Source organism: Aspergillus japonicus (genome assembly GCF_003184785.1).
Source record: "Aspergillus japonicus CBS 114.51 unplaced genomic scaffold BO86scaffold_30, whole genome shotgun sequence".
NCBI classification, from domain to species: domain Eukaryota; kingdom Fungi; phylum Ascomycota; class Eurotiomycetes; order Eurotiales; family Aspergillaceae; genus Aspergillus; species Aspergillus japonicus.
The window spans coordinates 164,556-186,937 of NW_020291667.1; the positions used below are offsets into that span (position 1 = coordinate 164,556).

The 22,382-nt window shown below is 55.5% G+C and overlaps 7 protein-coding genes across 7 annotated transcripts; 3 read left to right on the forward strand and 4 right to left on the reverse strand.

Moving 5' to 3' along the window:
- Positions 1-28: 28 nt before the first annotated feature.
- Positions 29-4,908, reverse strand: BO86DRAFT_314993 (pleiotropic drug resistance family ABC transporter; the record flags this gene model as incomplete). The annotated part of the gene is made up of 5 exons (XM_025668073.1): positions 29-1,554; positions 1,610-1,922; positions 1,978-2,648; positions 2,704-2,977; positions 3,046-4,908. The coding sequence occupies 5 exons, from the start codon at positions 4,906-4,908 to the stop codon at positions 29-31; spliced, it is 4,647 nt and encodes a 1,548-aa protein (XP_025526846.1).
- A 2,296-nt stretch (positions 4,909-7,204) lies between these two features.
- BO86DRAFT_389918 (clathrin-mediated endocytosis regulator UBX3) lies at positions 7,205-9,153 on the reverse strand. The gene is made up of 2 exons (XM_025672257.1): positions 8,769-9,153; positions 7,205-8,700 (listed from the first exon to the last, which is right to left on the reverse strand). Exons 1-2 carry the CDS (start codon positions 8,901-8,903, stop codon positions 7,297-7,299), a joined length of 1,539 nt encoding a protein of 512 aa, XP_025526847.1. The 5' UTR covers positions 8,904-9,153; the 3' UTR covers positions 7,205-7,296.
- A 160-nt stretch (positions 9,154-9,313) lies between these two features.
- Positions 9,314-12,543, forward strand: BO86DRAFT_363900 (PAN-complex poly(A)-binding subunit PAN3). Its single transcript, XM_025669989.1, has 9 exons — positions 9,314-9,750; positions 9,852-9,920; positions 9,980-10,028; positions 10,114-10,271; positions 10,325-10,431; positions 10,539-10,730; positions 10,792-10,936; positions 10,991-11,146; positions 11,202-12,543. Exons 1-9 carry the CDS (start codon positions 9,672-9,674, stop codon positions 12,233-12,235), a joined length of 1,989 nt encoding a protein of 662 aa, XP_025526848.1. The 5' UTR covers positions 9,314-9,671; the 3' UTR covers positions 12,236-12,543.
- Positions 12,544-12,794: 251 nt separating this feature from the next.
- BO86DRAFT_363904 (intradiol ring-cleavage dioxygenase) lies at positions 12,795-14,142 on the reverse strand. The gene is made up of 3 exons (XM_025669990.1): positions 13,737-14,142; positions 13,196-13,677; positions 12,795-13,070 (listed from the first exon to the last, which is right to left on the reverse strand). The coding sequence occupies exons 1-3, from the start codon at positions 13,971-13,973 to the stop codon at positions 12,800-12,802; spliced, it is 990 nt and encodes a 329-aa protein (XP_025526849.1). The 5' UTR covers positions 13,974-14,142; the 3' UTR covers positions 12,795-12,799.
- Positions 14,143-14,913: 771 nt separating this feature from the next.
- BO86DRAFT_380011 (Zn(II)2Cys6 transcription factor domain-containing protein) lies at positions 14,914-16,903 on the reverse strand (the record flags this gene model as incomplete). Its single annotated transcript, XM_025670699.1, has 2 exons — positions 14,914-16,223; positions 16,291-16,903. The coding sequence occupies 2 exons, from the start codon at positions 16,901-16,903 to the stop codon at positions 14,914-14,916; spliced, it is 1,923 nt and encodes a 640-aa protein (XP_025526850.1).
- Positions 16,904-19,273: 2,370 nt separating this feature from the next.
- BO86DRAFT_389922 (putative small nuclear ribonucleoprotein (LSM7)) lies at positions 19,274-20,626 on the forward strand. Its single transcript, XM_025672258.1, has 3 exons — positions 19,274-19,962; positions 20,030-20,101; positions 20,165-20,626. The coding sequence occupies exons 1-3, from the start codon at positions 19,731-19,733 to the stop codon at positions 20,290-20,292; spliced, it is 432 nt and encodes a 143-aa protein (XP_025526851.1). The 5' UTR covers positions 19,274-19,730; the 3' UTR covers positions 20,293-20,626.
- Positions 20,627-21,137: 511 nt separating this feature from the next.
- BO86DRAFT_285364 (FAS1 domain-containing protein) lies at positions 21,138-22,373 on the forward strand (the record flags this gene model as incomplete). The annotated part of the gene is made up of 1 exon (XM_025667355.1): positions 21,138-22,373. A coding segment is annotated over one exon (1,236 nt), but the record flags the coding sequence as incomplete, so codon positions are not given.
- Between the last annotated feature and the right edge of the window lie 9 nt (positions 22,374-22,382).

Sequence of the window (22,382 nt, forward strand, 5' to 3'; positions counted from 1 at the left end):
TATACATGTCCATACATGTCTAGTCCTCTCAAGAAGAAGCCTCGGTCTTCTTGGTCTTCTTGGCCTTCGGGACACGAGCAAGCCAGTAGATGCCCACCGCGGCGAAGATGTTGAACACAATGTACACCCACATAAGACCGAAATTGCGCCACGCGTCGGAATAGTGGCTGCTGACCGCCGCCAGGAAGGTGTCGGTGTCGCTAATGGTGCAGAAGGCGCAGTTGCTGGTGGCATCATCGTTCTGAAGATAGCCGCCCGCGGATGAAATATAGCTCTGCATGTAATCGAGGCAGGTGCTGTTGGCAGGGGGGTCAAAGTGGAGGTACTCCGAGGAGTCACAAATAGCCGTGGTGCCTGAAACACCGGTCGACAACATGGCAGACACCAGGTATGTGAATGGCGAGACCCGGTACATAAAGATCCAGAAGCCAGGGAGTTGCTGAGGAGTTGCCAGGACACCGCAGAAGACCAAGCACAAGGAGAAGAGCAGGTTAGCAAGGTTACCACCAGTCTCAGCAAGCTCGATACCCGCGATAATCATGTGCGCGAAGGTCGAGGTGAACAGAAGGAAGGACAGAATAAGCAGCCACATCAACGCTCCACGCTCATGAACAGCATCGGTCGGTTCCGCGTTCCGGTAGAGTCCAATGGGATAGTACCAGCAGACATAGATGATCACACTCATAAGCGCATTCCACGGCAACTCAACAATAATGTTAGCAGCCATAAAGGCCTTCCATGAGTAGCTCTTAGACGGTCTCTCGCGAGCCTCGTATAGAGAACGCTGGGTACAGAAGTTGGGGAGGATCTGTTGCACCAAGTTTCCGAAAATAGTCATCAACATGAAGATTGAGAACATCTGATTCTGCAGTCCCTGCGAGGTATTCTTGGCATGGAAGAATGAAAATCCAATGTACAAGGCAGTCAGGGCGCAAAGGCAAATCTTCGAGTAGATATAGACGGGTGTACGCCAATACTGCGAGAACACGCGGAGCAAGCACTCCCATAGCTGAACAGTGAACGGCGCGGCGAATTCGTTGTAGCTGCCGGGATCCGCCTGGTTTGTGTCGAGCGGCTTCTGCGAGAGAGTAGACTTGAGTTCGGACAGGTGGTCAAGCACGGCTGTGTGTTCAGGGCTGTCACGCCACACCGCGGGCCAGTCGATATCGCTGTGAGATCCAGGAGCAGCACCAATGACTTCGAGCATCCATTCGGCGGGGTTGGCGTCAGCAGGTAGCTTAGGAGCACCGTTCCGCTCGAAATAGCTAGCAAGAGTCGAGGACTTGTCGCCAATGTCTCCGAAATAGACTGTCTTACCGCCTCTAGCAAGGAACAAGAGACGGTCGAAACGTTGAAACAGCATAGCCGAAGGCTGGTGGATAGTACATAGAATAGCTTGGCCGTGCTTCGTCAAGGTGTCAATGAGATCAAGGATGGACCAGGACGTTTGACTATCAAGACCAGAAGTAGGCTCGTCCAAGAACAAAAGCAACTGAGGCTTAGCTGCCAACTCAACTCCAATGGTGAGACGCTTGCGCTGTTCAACATTGAGACCTATTCCATGTTAGAAATCGATGCACAAGCAAGAAAGTACTCAGAAACGACTCACCTTCACCGGGAACACCGACAACGGCGTCGGCGTATTCTTCCATGTCAAGCAACTTGATAACTTCTTCAACATAGTCGAGCTTCTCTTGACGACTGACGTGGGCAGGTTGACGAAGGATGGCGCTGAACCGAAGAGCCTCACGGACAGTGGTAGTGTGAAGATGGAGATCCTGCTGCTGTACATATCCGGTTTTGCGCTGGAAACTTTGATCACGAGGACGCCCATCAACCAGCATTTCACCGGTGACAACACCCATGGTGACACGAGTAGCAAGCACATCCAGAAGAGTGGTTTTACCCGCACCAGAAACACCCTAATAAACGTTAGTACAGTTCGTTTCTGGCGAGAAGAAAGTCCAATCAACATACCATGAGAGCAGTGCAGGTTCCAGGCTTGACCCATCCGTCGACATGGTCAAGAATGCGGCGGGGTTCACCCTTGATCTTGATGTCGTAGCACACATCCTGCCATTGGAAGATAGCGGTCTGTCTCTGAATGGCGGCACTCTGTTGTTGACCACTGGACTGCTCAGCCTTCTCAGGGGAGGCGAATTGACGGCTTGATTCAACATCCTTGGCAGCAGGGGAAGAAGCATGACCGCGGCGGAAGAGCAAAACCTCACCCTTAGACTTGGCTTCAGAGATGTACTCGGTAGCGAGTAGATATGTGCCCATGAGGAAGATCATGAAAGCGAACATGATTCCCAGGTTGCGCCATTTGTGGCTGTTGTAGTAGTCGAAGCTCAAAGCAAGGTACCTATCACCGTCGACGGTTTTTTGTCCGGAAACCGCTCCGACTGTCGAGCAGATCTTGTTCACAAGGGGGAGGGAATCATAGCCATTGCCGGAGGGAACGTAACCATCTTCAGAACACGGGAATTGCCGGTTGTGGAATTCGTTCACCATCAGACTCTCGAAGCCGTAAGCGATAGGGTTGATATAGTTCATCCATCTCGACCACCCCAACATGTAAGTGGTAGGAATAGTGAAACCGGTGTAGATGACCAGACCCAAGATGAGAATAGCCGCCGGGACAAGAGCTTTGTTTCAAAGTCAGCCTCTGCGCGACGAAAGTAAGTCGAACGGAAGACAAACCTTGAGAAAGTGTCCGGGAAGAAGCAGCGATGGTACGGAACAGCATGGACATTGTCAGGGTCGTGACGAAGGAGAACAGCAGGAAGACGAAGAAGGCGCCCGGCGTCCGACGAAGATTAGTCATGAAATATAGCGTAAGGTTGAAGATGATCGCGTTTCCAATTTTATAAGGCATATCTGTGAGCATGGACGCAATGGCTTCGGCGAACGGATGATACATGGCGTAACGAGACTGCTTTTCGACAATCGGACGTTGGGCGTACAGAGTCAAGATCTGGAATCTAGCGTCAGCAGGTGAAACACCAGATAGGGAGATAGATGCGAAGGCAAGTAAAGACATACCTCGAGCGCACTGGAGAAGGCATTGAGCAACACGGCAAAGAAAAGCAGGGCACCACGGGAGTAGAAACTGTCCGTCTCGTCTTTCAAGTTGTAGAACACACTTCCAATAATAAGAGCCATGATGAAGTTTCCGACCAACTGGGAAATGGTCAAACTAGCATCACCCTGCAACCGTTGGAAACCACGGATTAAGCAGAGCTTGACCTGTTCGTATAGAGAGATAGTGTAGGGAGACTTGACGCGCTGGTTCTTGGATTGCATAGCTTTGCGAGATTCGATGAACTTGCCAAGCGACTCGCCACCGATGGCATACTGCTGGTTGTACTCGGCGATCTCCCGGAGCAGTTTGGCGTGCGCCTCACTATTCTTCCAGGCAGCGGCAAACTCATCAGGGGTTTGAGGCACCTTGCCCTCATATCCGGGCTTGACGATACGCTCCGCGGGAGAGGTCAAAGAAGTCAGGAAATCAGCAGTCGTCTGGCGATCCGGGCAATCAAATCCCATGTTGGTGAAGAACGCCTTCGCCTCATTGGTAGGACCGAAATAGATTTGTCTGCCTTCGTACAGGACCGTGACCTTGTCGAAGACGTCGTAAGCACTCTGCGAGGCTTGGTAAATGGCGACCGCCACAGTGGCTCCGGCGTACTTGGTCATCAAGTTCAATGTCTTGCAGAACTCGAGGGCGTTCGCTGAGTCCAGACCACGCGTACTGTTGTCCCAACACTGCAGGGGGGAGCCACACAGAGTGGCCTCGGCGATACTGACACGCTTACGCTCACCACCACTGACACCACGGACGAAGTCGTTACCGACTTTGGTGTTAATGGTGTGCGACAGACCCAGCATCGCCATGACCGCATCGCGCATGTGCAGCGCGTACTGCTCCTTGGTCACCCCAGGGAAGCGGTTCCGAGGGCAACGAGAGAGGGCGGCGAACTTCAAGGTATCGCCGACAGTCAACTGCGGAAAGTGAACATCGGTCTCGGCGGTATAGATGGCCTCACCCTTGAATTGCTTTCGCATCTGCTTGGCCGAGATACCTTGATAGTTCAGCTGGGACGCCTCGTCCATGTAGATACCGTTCATTTCGCCAGCAAGGGTTTTCAGAAAAGTCGAACAACCGCTTCCGGGGCGACCCAGAACAACCAACATCTCGCCGTTGCGCACGAGTCCATCGAAATCACGGAGGATCTGAATCTTCTGCTTTCCGGTACCTGTAAGTTTCCGGACGAGAGCTCCGATTTGCAAGACGGAGTTGAAAACATCCTTCTGATAATCTGTCGGACTGCCGAAACCGTGAACGCTGAGGTTCTGGAAGGAGACACCGGCTTCACGGCGGGGATATCTCTCGGGTTCGCGCGAGGAGAGAGCAAGAAGGTTCTTCATCCAATGCTTCGACTTGAAGTTGGGACTGGCGGGGTTCAATGTCGAATCCTCTTTCACTTCCAGGAATGTATTCTCGCCAGTAGTCGACAACCGGGTGGATTGGCGGGTCAATTGCTGCGCCAGACGGTGGATCTCTTCAGCAGCGACTTCCTCGCTCTCGTTGTCTTCATCTCCCTTGTCTCCCTCTTCTTTCTCGAGCGCAGTCTCGGCGCTGCTGAAAGTGGTGTGTCGGCTCCAACGACCCCTTGAGTCGGGCGCCGGTGTACTGAGACCGGACTCTGCCATCAACTTCTCTTCATCGTGGGTGATGTGCTGGTGGTGGTGGTGGTGGTGGTGGTGGCCCAACTCGGATGTTCCTTCATTCACAGCGGATGCGGATGTTGCTGCTGCGCCTTCGTTCACATTTTCGTGCACCTCGTGGGACTCCACGCCACGGGCTGGATTAACATTAGGGTTTATAGTGCCTAGAAGCGACATGGTGATTAGGAGATGAGACGATCAGTCTCAGAAGACTGTGCCGATTAACGAGAGGACGCCAGAAGCATAGAGGGGTTAGCAGGTCCAAGGTTGGCAAAGCGTTCGATCACAGATCGATTGCTTGACAAAGAGGGGGGGAAGAGGCCGTAACGAGTGACGAATATAAACGGGCGAGGAGATGCGTGAGAAATAGTGGCAGCACGCTAAGGATAAAGTACTTGGTGGATAACTTATTAGGGCCAGCGGCCGCTCCGATGCCCCGTATCGTGGAAATTAATGCGACTGGCGACTGGCGACTGACTAGTGAGTCTAACGAGTCGTGGGGTCAATCGGTCAAAGCAACCAGGAATTAGAATCACGATCTTCGCTGGTCAAAAGGACAACAGGCGAAGACGTGAGAGAAACGGAGAGGGGAAAAATCAACAATCAGGACGCAGCCAGCATCTGGGCTCTCCCCCATTTTACAGGCCCCAAAGAGTGGAAAAGTTTACGCTGCGATGGGCGAATCGGGACCAGGAACAGTGCAACATCCGGGTCGGGACCCAGATTGATACACCCAGATCCACCCGGTACTTCCCACCCTCCGTGCGTATTCCTGGCTTAGGGGAATACGGGACATGAGACGGGTTAGACTAGAGGCTCGAGCAGAACCTTTTCGGAGAAAAGCTGCATATTGCCATATTTAAATCCGACGTGGTACTCGTACATTTAGGGAGTAGGGCACCCTTGAGGCCACGGATAGGTGAGCACCCGCGTGCAAATGGCAGATGGTGACTGGCTAGGGGACCTGTCGGACCCCATTAGGTTGGGGAGAGATCCTTCTAGGCTTTCCATTATCTCCTCCGTTTTTGAAGTTCGAGCAAAACCATGCCAAGCCAAGATGGGGGGGAAGAGAAATGACGATAACTCGAAGGACTTGTAATTCGATTGGACATGATCTATATCGGCTTGCTGCCTTGCTCAGGACTCAGGCGCAGCTAGTGCGAGAAACGGGGAACGCCACTACGACAGACCGGGATTTGTCAGTGCGCTTGTACTTGAAGCGTCAAGAGTCAGTCACAAGGTACGAGTACACAGTAAGAAAAGCAGCTCAGCCTTGTTTCCTTGGGTAGCAAGCCGTAAGCATGGGGGGTTGCCACCTGCAACCAGACGCGAGATTGACACATAGCATAGACTAGTGATAGACTCATCGTAGGGATGAGTACCTATGAGTAAGAATGAGTTTGGAAAAGTCTAGGCCAGAAGCAGGAAAACGTGGCGAGAAATGGACAAAAGAACGAAAAGAAGGAAAAGAAGATCGGGGGGTTCCCGAAAGTCAAGTCAAGAGTTCAAGAGTTCAAGCGGAGAGCGGAGAGTCCGTCGCGGCCGGCATTAACTCCATTGTCCCAAAACAGTCAACCAAGTGGGCCGGAGAGGCGGGACTCCAGCCATCCGAAGCCCCATCCATTTTTCCCCTGTTTGATCCTTCTTCGGGACGGCGGAGATCCGGTGCAGCAGGGATAAGGCTGGCTGACTCAGCTATGCCCTCATAGCAACTGCTTAGGCCACAACCTCTCCCTATCAATAACTGACTCGATAAGACATGCATTCGAGTACGTCAGTCTGGCTGGCACATCGGAGAATTTCCTCAAACAATCATCACGTTATTTCCGTGACACAAGACGCATTCCCATCCTGCTCTGCTTATGCCGTGTCACACTGATACTCCGTATACCTCCAACCGTTCACCGCGGGTTGCTCATTGAGTTATTTATGAGTATCATGTACGAGTAACTATGGACCCAACCCACCGCTACTTTGATATTCCTTGTTTGGCGGAGGAGATCAGCATCGATTGGCTTATCGTATGAATAATAATAGAAGCGTTGTTTCCGTCCACCCCACCGGCTCTACTCGGTGATGATACACCTCGAACATCCCGGGCTGGCCTCGAGCAGCACAACAGTGTTTATATGTATTGATCTCAGCCAGACTCACAGCATACGGATATAGTATGCGACAGTCTCATTGAAAGGATGGCCAAGTGTAGTAGCCTCGCAAGATGGTCATGTCTTCAAAAGCAATTGCCCTAGAAGCAATTGAACTGGCATGTGCCCTCGGCGTCCCCGTAAGCCGCTAGATGGCTGTCGGCTGTAGCACAATGTGCGCATGCGGCTCCCGCCAAAGGGTCCATGCTTCTGCTGGCGGCCGGTTCAGGCACATGTCGCTGCATGCTACAGTTGAGTACTGAGTACTCCGTAGATGGGCAGGAAATACTTTACACACGTGTATACCTCTCATCGGACGAGCGGAGTCTATAAGGTTATCCATTCTGAGGCCGGTAATTGATACCATACACAATCATCATCTCAATAAACCAAAATCGATAATCGTACATGTAGATGGTGCTCACGAGTCCTCCTCCGCCTCGCTTTCGTCATCGATGGGTTCGACCAGCAGGTTTCCACCCCGGCCGATCTGATCTCGAATGGAGCCCCCGGCACCCACTTCATGGACCACCCGCGGCATAGGTGAAACCAGGCGGAACCCATACTGGTGTTGGAACCCATCCGGTTCCGAGACGGTCGCAGTCCCCTCCACAGGCTCTTTCAGGATCTCATAACACTCAACAAATGCGTAGAGCTCATCGATGCTTGCCTCAGGCGCGAACTTCCGGATGACGCGTTCGCCCGACGGCAACCTGACGCTGATGCGCACCGCATCCTTGGCGTCCGGACCGGGTTCCTCAGCGATCGACTGGGCTCGCCATTGTCTCCACTGCTGAAGATCTTGGATCCGCTTCTCCTCCTCCGCCTGGCGCTCAGCCGCTTCTTGCTCTTCTCGTTGGCGGGCGGCCTCTGCCTCGCGTCTCTGTCTCGCCCGTTCGCGGTCGATGGCTAGAGAACGCTCATAGGCCGAATCCTGCTGCTCGCGTAGACTGCGAGAGGCCTGCTGTTCTGCCCGAGTGGCGCGGATGCGCTCCAGGGGCTCTTTGTTCTGAGCGATGGCGGTCCGAAGCTTTTCCACAAATTCTGCTGGGGAGGTGGTTCCTGGTATGCGAGCCACGACAGACATCGCAGTCGAAGAAACACTAGGGGTGTGGACGACCGCAGCCGCAAAGGGGAACTTGGTGCACCGTAGCGAGTTAGAAACCTGGTATGCTTCCGAGTCTTGAATGCTTCCACCCCATACGAGAATATCGTTCTGCGGGTCGGTGACGAACTCAGTGACCTCCCGCGAGAGCAGTGTGTCGCGGACCCAGCCATGCGTATCGTCGTGTTCCGGGGCAAGCAGCACGACAAGGAGAAGCTTCAAGTCCCGGTGAGCCTTTTCCAGCGACATGTTGTATCCGTTTTCCAGGAATCCGATCGAGTTGGTACCGTACTCCTCCTCGAATTCCCGGATGAACCGGGCAGCGGTATCTTTCGGGCCCAGGGGCCGGCGGCCATTGGTATTCCGGCGTGAACCATGAAGCGCGGGACTAGCTGTGGTATTGAAGAATCGAGGGAGGAACGGGAAGAGGGAGCCGAACAGGCGGAAAGAGTTGTACAGAAGTCTGTAGAGAAGATTGAGCGGGGTAAATAGGAGCGCCAGGATGAAGGGCGGGCGATAGACCGGCTGATCCTCGGATTGGGTCAATATCCTCGGAGCTGGCTCAGCAGAGCGTGTAGATGGGGAGAGTTGCGCGCGGAGGTCATCGCTCAGTAGGTTCTGCGTCTGTCGAGTCGGCCTGGGAGGAGGGGTATTCAGAGCTGCGCGAGCTTCTTCGACCGGGTCCGGACCTTCACCGTCAAAGAACTTCGAGATGGCAATCTTTCAGCGGCAAAGAATTAGTATTGGTGCAGAGTGGACTAGCGAGGCCTGAGTTCTCGGAGGCCTACCTGCACGTTCCATTCCGAACGTCGTAACAAAGGAATAGCCTCCAGAGGGTCCTGGCCCGTCACTGCAATATAAGTTTCAAGACCGGCCCTCTCGCTGTCGGACAGCTGCGATATGTCAAGCCCCGATGAGGACATTGTCAATTGATGTTCCGGGCCATAAATGGGTGTATGTCGGGAAAATGATACGAAGCCGCGATCAGGCAGAGAAACAGGAAACGGCGGATCTGGCCTTGGAGGGTGGAAGGAATCAATGATCTCAGAGCGTCAGTATGTAGTATGAACTACAGGTTCTTCGGAAAGACAAAAGGATAGCCTGCCCAGCGGAGTAAACAAAGAAAAACAAAGGAGTGTCGTAGTCACAAGAATAAGTTTAGCTGGCCTCAGTGCCGCAATGGTGAGAGAGAGCTGAGCTCCGTCATCGCCCACGGCACCGGAAGTAGACGCGCGCTTGATGCATGGGGTGGTCCGTGCCCAAGCGGCAGTACCGAGTGGAAGAAGGCAGACCGCCCGAGCGAGTGTCGAGTTCCCCTCTCCCTCCCCCGCGCGCCCTTGGTACGCATGCCCGCCTCGCTGTCTCGTCCCATCCCCATCCCCATCCCATACCATAGCATGACGATATCACCCGGAAGTTTTGTCTACGGACGGTGAGACATTGCTTGACGCACATCGGATTATACCACTGGGTCTCCCGGCGAGGGAAGACGGCAAGAGCTTGACCTCTACACCACAAGACACCTCTATTCAGCCATTCCCTATTGTCGGCCCCGATCGACTCCAACCATACTCTTATTCCTAGAGGAATGCGGTTTCCTCTAGAGTCTGTTCTTTCGACTTTCTTTATCTCTAACTCGATGGGGATTTCCTTGTGTTAATGCGCGCCGAACTGTGGATTCAAGAACTACCATGGCCTCCACCGGGAAGTCGACTACCACTCTCGACGACTCTCGTCGGGCAACGGGCTCGCCTAAGATGAAGGCACGAGGTTAGCTACATGGTTCCTATCGCGTGAGGCGAGCTTTGGCTGTCCACGGTTGCATGTGGCAGCATGGACAAATCAGCTGATATTGTGCTCTGCGGACCTAGCGGAAAACGCGAAAGACACCCTATGCCGGAACGTCACGATCTACGGGCGTTGTCGATACGAGGATAAAGGTATTTGCCATACTATCACCAGCTTGGGCCAAATATCCATCTAACGCTGGGCGGTGCAGGATGCGCATTCAACCACGACCCTCACAAAGTGAATTCATATGCGGACAGGTGGGCAGCACCCTCGAACCGGCGCAAAAGCGATGCGCTAGTTGAGCTACTGCATCTTCGCAGCTTGCTGACATTTGTGGCTTAGGAAACGCTTGAACGTTGACTCTCCGAGCTTTACACCGACATTACTATCCTCGAATGGATCCTCTCCCACTATCGCATCTGCAACCATGAAAAAGACGGCAACAATATCACCCAAGGCTGCGAATGCAGCCCCTTTCCAACCACGGAGTATTTCATCACGTATGCCATGCGTCACTTCACAATGAAAGAGCTTTTCGTCTGACTGCAATAAGGGTCCAACTCCAGCACGCCAACTGCGCGACAGGGAACGATGACTCCGGATTGGTCTGTCGCGGAAGTCCAGGAATTCGTTCCTCAGGGCTTCGATGGGTCGCATATGGTACGGTCGCGTCTATGGCATTTGATACAATGTTTTTGCTGCTCGTCACAATCACCGGTTTCTGGCAGCTTCGTCGTTTCGGGCCTGAACTAATAATTGCAACATAGGCCTCCCTACAAGGAAATGGCACTTCGACCATTCCCACGACGACTGCATTCGATCCTTTTGTGACCTCGCCGAATCCACTTTCTGCTGCCAATGCTGTCGGTCCGGTCCAAGCGAACCCATTCACACATGATACAGCCGCGGCGCTGGGGGGTGCCGCATTCTTTGCGAATCAGTCCGGCTTCCAGCAACCTGTGAGTTTTTTTTGTTTTCTTGAAGGTTAAGAAGGCCATTCACGAACCTTTTGTTATCCAGGTTCAATACCACATGTACGCTCCAATTGGACCACACAGTCAAAACACTTTGGGCTACCAGCGAAATGTCCACGATCTCTTCCTTCCGAACGACTTCCGCGAAGAACTACAAAAGAAAGCAGCGGCCACACTGCAGACCTTACCCAGTAAGTCGGACGACAGTGACGCATGTGAAAGTAACAGCCGCTAATCCCGCACAGACACTCAGCTACCCGCTCAAGTGGATTACTTCCACTCTCTCGTCCCTCTTGACCTGAACCATCAAAAGAATGCAGCCATCTTTGGCTATCCCAGCTGGGTATACAAGGCCCAATCAAGCAAAGACGGAAACTTTTACGCCCTTCGAAGATTAGAAGGTAGGGTGACTTGAGGCCTGACAGGTTATGTATCAATACTGATCATTCAACGCAGGGTTCCGTCTGACCAACGAGAAGGCGATCCGATCCGTCCAAGCGTGGAAGCGGGTATGCAGCGGCAGCGTGGTGACCGTCCACGACGCCTTCACCAGCCGGAGCTTCCAGGACAGCTCCTTGATCTTTGTGACGGACTACCACCCGCTGTCCAAGACCCTCGCCGAGCAGCACCTGGGCGCGGGGAATCGGTTCACCGGCCGGCAGAACACGCACATCCCCGAGCAGATCCTGTGGAGCTACATGACTCAGCTCGGCAACGCGCTCAAGGCGATCCACAGCAACGGACTGGCGGCGCGCATCATCGACGCCAGCAAGATCCTGCTGACAGGCAAGAACCGCATCCGGCTCAGCGCGTGCGCGATCCTGGACGTGGTGCAGTTCGACACGCAGCGGTCGGTGGCGGACCTGCAGCGGCAGGACCTGGTGAACTTCGGGCAGCTGATCGTGACGCTGGGCGCCAACGCGCCCAACGTGCTGCACAACCCGACCAAGGCGATGGAGCACTTCACGCGCGCGTACAGCCCGCAGCTGAAGAACTCGGTGTTCTGGCTGCTGAACGGGCTGCAGAAGGACCAGGACCGCAACATCGACATCTTCATCACGGGGATCTCGTCGCAGCTGATGTCGACCTTCGACTCGGCGCTGCACCTGGACGACCAGCTGACCTCGGACCTGAGCCGCGAGCTGGAGAACGGCCGGCTGGTGCGGCTGATGACCAAGCTGAACCTGGTCAACGAGCGGCCCGAGTACGACCACGACCGCCAGTGGGCCGAGACCGGCGAGCGCTACTTCCTCAAGATCTTCCGCGACTACGTCTTCCACCAGGTCGACGCGCAGGGCGACCCCGCCGTGGACCTGGGGCACGTGCTCACGTGCCTGAACAAGCTGGACGCCGGGTCCGACGAGAAGGTCACGCTGGTGAGCCGCGACGAGCAGAGCTGCTTCGTCGTGAGCTACAAGGAGCTGAAGAAGGCGCTGGAGTCGTCGTTCCAGGCGCTGCTGAAGCCCTCGTCGGGGCGGCGGATTCATTAGTGTCTGCCACAGCTTGGTGCCGCGCTACATCGCCCTGCCCTTGACATTATATAAACCGCGTTGCGCGGAGTGAATTGACCGTTTACCTATTCACCTATTGACCGACTTTTGTGTACTGCACCCTCGGGGAATTGGGTTCCCTGGGCGAGTCTGGATGAGACGTGGGGTGGGGGTGGAGGGGCCAGTCGTGCTGCCTCGCTTTGCTATTTGAGGGCTATGTTTGGATCCAGGAACGCCCCTCCCGACCGCACTTTCCGAGTACTGTTTGCGCATTTGGACTATCTGCCGTGGCAGCTGAAAGATATGACGAACAAACTAGGTAGAAATATCGCAATTGAGTATTACCTTTTCAACTTGGGGACTGTACCCACTCCAACAACTACGACCATCCCACGCTCCGCGATAACCCACCCACCCACATAGAACCAAACATAACCAAGACCAAATCCATAACAAACACACAAAAGAGTATATACAATGAATCCAACCCAAACCAACCCAGCCCTTGAAAGCAATTCCAACCCCTCTCCCCCTTCCCCTCCCCTCCAAAAATTCAAAGCCCAATCAATCCAAATCCGGCACCGGCAACCCATTCACAATCCGGACCTTCCGGCCCAGCCGATCGAGCGCCTCCTTGGAGTTGCGCGCGCGCAACGCACTCGTCTCCGCGTCGGAGACCAGCACAAAGTCGTAGGTGAGCAGGGCGTGGTCCTCGGGGACGTGGTACTTGGCGGCGTAGTGCGGGCCGGCGGTGCCGATGTCGACGACGAGCGAGTCCTTGACGCCGAAGACGGCGTCGGAGGTCTCGTAGGGGTCGTGGCGGAGGTAGAGGGCTCTGTGCACCGCGCAGTCCCCCCGTCAGATTAGCGTGATCTCCCGCCACAACCCGAAAAAAAAAAGGCCAAGCTATCCCAACAAACTCATCCACCGCATCAAGCAAAAAAAAAGGGAGGCACATACGTAATCAAATGATCGAACCCCTCCTTCTCAAACATGAAATGCATATGACTCGGGCGATACGGATGTCTGCCCAGCACCTTGAGGAGTCTGCCGACCGGCCCGTCGTGCGGGATGGGGTACGGCACCGGCGTGATGGCATGGAACCAGAACACGCCGTCCGCGTCGCTGCGCATGATGCAGCGGCCGTCGGGCCCGTCGTGGTCCGGGTACTGCACGTCGTAGTGGCCGGTGCTGTCGGTTTCCCAGATGTCGATCTTCGCGTCCCGGACCGGCCGGCCGGCCGTGTCTCGGATGGTGCAGACGACCAGGAGGGGTTGGCCGTTGGGGTCATGGGACATCGATGCGCCGGGGGCGAGCTCCGCGGCTTCGTGGGTGTGGAACGGGCCCAGGACGGTGCCTTCGGTGCTGCCGGCGGGTTTGGGGTGGTCGATGCTGTCGACAAGTAAAGAAAGGCCCAGGATGTCGGAGAGGAGGATGAATTCCTTGCTTTGGTTAGGGTCGGGGAGTGTGCGATGCCCTGGTGGGGGGGGGAGACACTTACCTGTCGCACGTCCGTACAGATCTGGCCCACCTCGGTCAAGAACCGCAGCCCCGTCATCCATTCCTCCGTGCTGAGGCGCGTCTCGCGCGCGAAGTCGTGCAGGTGCGTCACCAGCCGCTCCAGGATGTACTTCATGCGCTCGTCCGGGCACAGCGAGTTGATGCGGATCACGTTTTCCGTGATGTTGTCGATCGTGAGATCTTTCATGGCGGGGATTTTGACGAGGGAGGGATCCATTTTGTTGGCTGTTGGCTGTTGGCTGTTGGCTGTTGACTTCAGAGTGCGTTTGCTTCACTTGGAGGGTATTTGGAGAAGAGAGGAGGGGATAAGTAAAGAGTAGAAGAAAACGTATGGGCTGGCTGGGTCGGGGGAAGTCTATATACAAATAAGTAATAGATACTGTCCGTACCCTCCGCGGGGTGGATTTTCTTTCCCCACATTCTGGCGGGGGGGAAATTCAATAAGCAAGTTAACAACTCACTGCTGACTGGCCAATTCGCCCTGCCCGCTCCATCGGTCAGCATCAACTCAGCTGCTCCGGCTATTGCTATTTCCGTATTGCCGGCCTCATCCTCCTGCACTATGCAGCAACAATTGGATATTCTGATTCTTCTGGTCATGGGCATCCGATGGGTCCGGCTAGACTCTGCCCTCTGCCCTCCTTCCTCCGCCCCCGACCCATCCGATCAGTTGTGGGGGGATCAGTAACGGTAAACGGAGGCATGCGATCCCCGCGCTGCGCCGTTCAACTCCGCATCTGATAAAATCGAACGAGATCTCTCGATGATTGCCCTACTGCCGGTTGTTACAAGATAGTCGATCCGCCAATACTGACTACGACGATGTATTGAGGCTTGCCTTGGGACCGCATAGTACTGCGCGTGGCCACTGTGGGTCTTCCCCCAGCGGATCAACCGTCGGCAGTTCTTCATCCGCTTCGGGAATGACCTCAAGCGATCATGGATCATCTATGATTAAGTACTCCGTACTCCATCCACTGCACTACAGCTTAACGAATAACCCAAGCCAGATTCAACACTTCTTAATATGCATCATACCACAAACAACCGGGATATCTGCCAGACTCGCTCAACAGTACACACAGAAACCAGAATCCACATAAAAAGAGACACAAAACTCCAAGGCGCGCCGGGTCATCCCGCCAACGAAATATACACTATGCTCGCACCAACTTCCGTTCCCGGTCACGCTCCTGCTCGCGCTCGCGCTCACGCTCGCGTTCTCGTTCTCGCTCCCGTTCGTTGCTAACTTCATGCCCCTCCTTGGCGGCAGCGGCCACCCGCGCGTGGTGGTCCACCGTGTCCAAGATCGCCTGCATGAGGCGCGAATTGGCATCCGGGGCGTCGTCATCCTGCGCCGCGTCAGCATGTCGATGCATGCTGATGCGTCGGTCGTGCGTCATCACGTTGCTCCCCTGGATTTCGCTCATCGCGCGACGAGGGGAGAGGTCTCTCTTGAAAGGCGTTCCCACGGCCGGACCAGCCGTCGCGGTTGGGGCCGACTCTCGTCGCGTACTGAAGTCGACATGATCATGGGCGTGCGGTCGATCCACGTCCATCATCGTCGGCTCGGAGACCGGAGTCTGCGCCGCGGATGGGGGCGCTTGCACCGCAGAGGGTGCCATGGCGGTCGCCGAGGCCTCCTTGGCTGGCCCTTCCTCCATCCGCTCCCGGGAGCTGCGGTCCACCCGCGTCTCCCGCAGCTCGTCTTCCTTCACGTCCTTCCAAGAACACTTGGCGTGCTTCTTCGTACATCCCATACAGGCCGTCAGGTTCTTCAAACAGTCCATATGAAGACGGCGACACCGATCACAGGGGGGCATAATCCGTTCTCCACGCTGCAGCTCCTCCATGCGGGCCACCATCTCCAGTTTGTGCGGGCCCCCGTCATCCTTATCATGGTGGTGGGACTTGGGCGGTGGTAGCAACGACGACGGCGTACTCGGGATGGCGACGGTGGTGGGGGCCGGAGTATACATGTTGTACTCCGACGCGTCCGACGCTCGCGGGCGCGGGCGTGATGACTGTCGGACTGACGAGTCAGGCCCTTCCTCGTAAGACCGGGACTGCCGGTCTTGCGTAGTGAAGAACTTCTTCATTAGCTCGGCGCGCGTGGTCGGGGACGCTCCTTTGATAGAGGTGCCGTTGATAATTGTGACGTTGTCCGTGTTCGAGTGCGAAAACATAAACTGCGACGAGAGCGAGTTCTCCTCCACGGCAGCTTCGCCGGCGCCGGGCCGGCCGGCATTGACCGCCACAAAACCAGTGGATGGAGAGTGCGCGCTCACCGGAGCGCTGCCATTGAGGGCTGGTAGTCCATGTCCGTTCGCCTCGCGCCACGCAGGACTTATCGAGCGATGTTGCGGTTGTCGTTGCGAATGAAGGGACATGTCGTTTTCTCGACGGGTCACGATCGCCGTCCTCCGGTTCTTCAGGCGATGGTTGAGTTGTCGGGCTCGCGCGGATACTAAAATGCAACCCGTCAGTTGATCTCATCTTTCGTGTAAATGCGTAGGCGTCTGGGATGAGCTCACCTTGGTCGGCCACCTGGATGATCTGCTGGAGGTTCTTCTCCAGTATCTCAAGCGCGCCAAGTTCCTTCTCTTCGTCTTCGATGATCGGCTGAGGAGGAATCATCTTCTGCGGCATGCCTGATGCAATCAGGACGAAATCCTCCTCGCTGATCTCCACGCGACACTGTTTGGTGTAGAATTGACAGACGCGCACGCCATTGCGAGACTTCTCCAGGTTAAACTGTTCCGGTTTGTTTTTGGCGAATTCCACCACGTCCAGCCAGGTGACGTTGGGGGAATCCTTGCCATGGGACTTGAGCACGCGAGGCGGTCCGTCGAAGAGGCGCTCGAAGCGCTTAATCAGAATGGGGCCTAATGGACAAGCGCCCAGATTGCCAGCAATACTCTCGTGTCGGTGCAAAACGCCGTCATATTCTCCAATCAAGTGAATGATTGAAGGCATGGTATCCTCGACGGACACCAGAGGCAGATTGTCCGGATACTGACGGGCCAGGTAGTTGATCTGCAGGTGATTGGAAGGCTTGGGAACTTTGGATGCGATAGGAGGAAAGTCGCCGGACGGCGATCGCGGCCGCTTACTGGACGGCTCAGCCGTCGCAGGTCGAGACTCCATAATGATGATAAGAAGGGGCGGAAAGGAGAGGAGGGGAAGGGTGGTGAGGAGGGAAGAGAGAGAAGGGAGGGGAGAGGGGGGAGAGGGGAGAGGAGGGAAGAGGTCCTAGGATCGCGACTATAGCGGTAGTCACAGAAGAAAAAAGGCAAGGCGGGGAAGGGAAAGGGAAAGCGACGGAGCGAGAGGAGAGAAAAGGGATTATTGAGGGAATGAGTAATGGGAACGCTGGCGAAAGACAGGCTGCCGATGGCGGAGCATAAGGCTCCAGAGTGCGGGCTCCCAATCAGCCACTGGGCAGCGCGTACTGCGTTCAAGTTAGGTAATCGCGATAACCCCCAGCCGATGCAAACCGGGATGGGATGGGATGGGATGGGATGGGATGAGTGGGGGTGGGACAAGCAGGAAGTAGGAAGGGATGGAAAAGAAATGGGTTGCGCGGAAAGTAAAGAAGAAAGTAGTGGAAGAGAGGACAGGAAAAGTTGGGTAAAGGATAAGGGAGGAGAGAGGGAGGAGGAGAGGAAAAGAGGAGCCGACGGAGAGGGAGAGGAGAACGCGACAATCGCGAGAGAAAGAGAAGCACTGACGGAGCCGTACTAACAGAAACAGGAAGGTCGGAGAGCGGGCAAGTTGAACGAACCACGCACTTAAAAGAATGAACAAGTGGAAGAGATTTGGGGTTCAACCCATTTGGTTACTTGTTGGCCGGCTGGTCCGACAAGCGGGTTGTTGGTTCGCAGATAATCACCGCAGGGGGAGAAGAGGGGGGTGGATAAAAGAAAGAGCCTTGAGTGGATAAGAATAGAAGACCGACGGACGGACAGACAGACGGAGGAGGAGGAGGAGGAATTGAAGCAGAGGGGATGGCGGAACGGGCGAGCCCGGAAAGTCACCTGCTCCAGTCACTCAGCTGGTTATGGTTATTATTATCTTTCTTTCGCACGCGCTCTCTTCCGATCTTCCGCAACCATTGACCTACTCAGTATGTACTGTAGTAGAGTGTACAGTACTCCCTGGACACACTCGCCCTTAATCCCCAATAGCACAAGAGTCAGTCCATTGTCCATCCATGTCCATCCATGTCCATCCATCCCCAATTTTCTTATCGTCGGGTGTCCTACTGGTGGATGCGTAAGAAACAGGCAGGGGCGGAGTCCCGCCGGGCTCTTCCGCTGTCCATTCGGATGAGCCGTAACCCGTCACGGTCATGACCAATACAGGCGAATCAATTCGATACCATCGTGACAATGGCCACCACCATTGACGATGCTTATCCACAAGCCCACTGCGCGAGGGTGCATCGGTTTCGCCCCCTTGCGGACGGACCCTCAGGAACGAAAGTACCACGATGGCTACAGGAAAAGAGTACAGACACGTTGTCGGGCGGTTGGATCCTGTCTCAGGATTTGATGTCATCATAGGGGGGAACGAACGAACAAGCGAACGGTCCGTCCCCGTCCTTCCCTCACTAACTGACCGATCACCACCGAATAGCTCGACTGTCTCGTCCCATGTGCTGCTACAGGCGCGCTCCGCCAGGCAGGAGGAGGATCGTCGAATTTTCCCCGTGTGCCAATCCACGGACTCCGTACCACCAGTCTTCGTGCTCCCATCTTGGTTGCAGGTTGACGGAAAGGAGACGGGCGGGTATTGATGGAGCTGCAAGGTGTGCAGTTACGGTACACCATAGACGCACGCATGGGTCTGACCTGGAAACTGGTGCCTAATGAGCCTGGAGTCGAGGTTGGCCAGGCCGATATCCATCCGACTGACCGGTGTTCCAGCCACAGAGATATCCCATCCCCACGCTAGACCGGGCCGGTGGTCAGCGATGGGTCAGGTATTGTCAGTGTCCACGGTGTGACCAACACCGTCTTTTACTCTTCCACCATCTGGTACTTCTTAGCAGCGACGTTGGTATTTCGATGCTTCAGCTGTGTGCTGTTTCTGTTAGTGATCAGGATTCAGTCGATGTGGGTAGATCAGAATCAGAGTTGCCCAGGGGTGTGCGCTGATAGTCCATTGTGACCTTGAGCTTATGCCGCCGATGTTTATTTATATAGCCGTAAGTATACAAGTACTGGTCCTCGACCAAGGAAATTCCGAGATATGATGTAAAAACAATGAGTCCTCCAACAAGACAGCTGCGTACAAATTAAATATTCATCAAGGGTATAGAGACACAATCTTCTCCATCCTGTCGGACAATGAGTACTCCGTATATACTCCGACCCTTCCTTCCCCAAAGGATGTAAAGGCGGATGTAAAGGCGGATGTAAAGGCGGTGAAAGGGTGTGGGCGGTGGGAGTCGAGCGGGAAAGCCACGGGAAAGAAAATGGTAGGCATCGATCGATTCGCAACATGGAAAAGCATACTGTGTACGCACCACCGCCCGGGAACCGACAACTGGTGGAGTTACTCCGTCGCGGCTGCAACCACTTTTGCGGATGGAAAATCCCTCATACTGATATCACCTTTGTTGCTTCAATCACCATCGATCTTCCCATTCCGCCCCTTTCCTCCCCCCCTCGCCTTATCGGGTCGAAAAATTTCTCCCACTCCGGGTTACTCCAACCGATTGAGACCGTCTTTCCACCTCTCAAATCCCAACGTCTCCATTCCCTGGTGCTGCCCCTCCCCTCCCTCCGAGGTCTCCCCTTCCCCCTCTCTCATTGAGTTAGTAGCTTAAGTTCCAAGTTACAACGGAGGTTACGGCACGTGCATCATTATCTAATCCACGCCGCTTTAATTGGACACACGATCAGTCCAGTATACATTAGCCCCTCTTCACGCAATTCAATTGATCTTTCCCCCCCAACACAGCCAAGCCATGTCCGAACGAGGCTCATTCCGAGGAGGTCGCGGCCGCGGCGGAGGTTACGGTGACCGGTCTGGCGGCCGTGGCGGGCAGGGCCGCGGTGGCGGTGCAGGTGGCGGTGCCCACCGCGAGCACCGCGACCAGCAGCAGCAGCAGCAAGAGAAGCCCAAGAAGGAGAACATCCTGGATCTGAACAAGTACATGGACAAGGAGGTGCGCGTCAAGTTCAATGGCGGCCGTGAGGGTGAGTTATCCTTGTTGTCAGCTTTGTCAGCATCCCTGTCGATGACGAACTAACATCCCGTCCCCAGTCACTGGTATCCTGAAGGGCTACGACCAATTGATGAACTTGGTTCTGGACGATGTGAAGGAAGGCATGCGCGGTAGGTTGCTTTATTGCTCTCTAGCTCTCGATGCCAGCTTTGACTAATGGGAGGGGGGCACAGATGACGAGGGCAACGAGACCACGCGCTCGCTGGGGTTGATCGTGGCCCGTGGTACGCTCATTGTGTTGATCTCCCCGGCCGATGGCAGCGAGGAGATCGCCAATCCGTTCGTGCAGCCGGAGGAGTAAGGGTTCCGTGGGTGGGATTCCATGTATTGTGATTTAAAGAGCATCGGCTATGGCTTGTGACATGACGGCTGAGGTTGATGGCCTTGATGCCCGGCTACCTAACGCCGAGTAATCCCAGTGGAGATCTGGTCGAGACTAGTCGAGGAGTCATCCCATTTACGAAAGCAGATGAAAGGGTATACCAGCTGTGCTTTGTGCTTTGTGCTTTGTGCTTCGAGCAGTGACTGTACCTGAAAATGAGCTGGCATGCACTGGTCAAGTCATAGGCCATGATGCAGCAACATGAGTGATTAGAAAGAAAGATCAATGAAATTCACGACCTCTAAGTTACCGAGTGACATATCATGACATCACGGCAGGGATGGGGATGATGACGATGATTCCAGTTTGGGGGGTGACCGCCCGGTCTAGACGCAGCTGGTCGGAAGTATATTCGAATCTCGTCCAGTATAACATCGCCCACCCCTCTCGTCTTACGAATCTTTCTTTCCATCATGTAGATACACACTCATGGCCCATCTCCGCATGAGACCACAATGAAGCATCTGCAATACTGGGCCGTCGCGGCCCTTCCGCTGACATCCGCCTTTCTAATCCCCCCCAAGCAGCAGGCGATCCTCCACGAACCGAAGCCAGACCTGCAAGAGGAGCAGGAGCAAGAGACGCACGACCACCATCTATTCGACATCCTTTCGCGCCTCTCGTCCGCGGTGGAAACCTACTCGCCCGTGCAGCAGATCACCTCGTGGATCGACGAGTTAGCAGACGAGACCCACCCCCCGGAGGAACAGCAAGTGTCACCTCCACCTCCTCCGCCCTTCCGCCGGCCGTCTCCGCCGCCGTACCCGCAGCACCCGCCCTCCAACAAGTCGCTGTACGATCTGATCTCCGAGAGCCCTCACACCACCATCCTAGCCCGCATCGTGCACGACGACTCGCACCTGGTGGAGCTGCTGAACCGCACGGCCGCCAACCTCACCCTCTTCGCGCCCACCGACGAAGCGTTTGCCAAAATCCCGCATCACCACCACGACAAACACCGTCACGATGACGACGACGACGACGACGACCACCACCACCACCATCACAAACCACCGCGCGAACTCATCCGCGCGGTACTGAAATACCACCTCGTGTCGGCGGTGTACAGCCCGGCGGAGCTCTTCCACGCGCACACGCTGCCCACCCTGCTGACGGAGCCGCAGCTCAGCCCTAAGCCCCCGGCCCCCGGCCGCAGCAGCGCCAGCTCACCCCAAAACGACGAGGAGAGAAGGGACTCCTCGCTCCCGCAGCGCCTGAGCATCAGCACGACGCTGCACGGCCCGACGCTGAACCACTACAGCCGGATCCTGGCGACGGAGAAACGCGCCGCCAACGGGGCGCTGTACACGATCGACGCGATCCTGCTCCCGCCGCCGTCGCTGCTGACGCTGGCCACCATCGTGCCCACGCAATTCAGCACCCTGGCGCTCGCCCTCCACCGCACGGGTCTCGCGGCCCGACTGAACCATACCCATCCCCATCCCCATCCCCATCCCAAACCCGGGGACCCGGACCCCAGATCCCATGGAACAGGTACAGGTACAGGGCAGGGGGGAACATACTTCCTCCCGACGAACCGCGCCTTCAGCAGACTGGGGTACAAGGCCAACGCGTTCCTGTTCTCGGAGCACGGGACGCCGTACCTCCGTGCGCTGCTGGAGTATCATCTCGTGCCGCGGCGTACGCTCTACTCGGATGTGGAGTATACAACTTCTGGAGAGATCGAGGCGGTGCATGGGCTCAAGCATTTTGATTTGGAGACGATGCTAGACGGGCGCACGGTGGGCGTTGAGGTGGCGAATTTGGGGCCGTGGGGCGGCGTTACTGTTTCTGGGGTGCGGGTGGGGGTTAGGGATTTGGTGGTGCGGGATGGGGTGGGCCATGTTCTTACTCGTTCTGTGATTGTGCCTAGGTGTGATGGGGGTGAGGGGGGTGAGTTTGGGGATGGAGATGGGGAGGGGGAGATGGCGGTTGAGGAGTTGGTGGGCAGGTTGCGGGGTTTGGTGGATGGAGGTTCTGAGTCTGATGGGAGGGAGGAGGATGGGGAG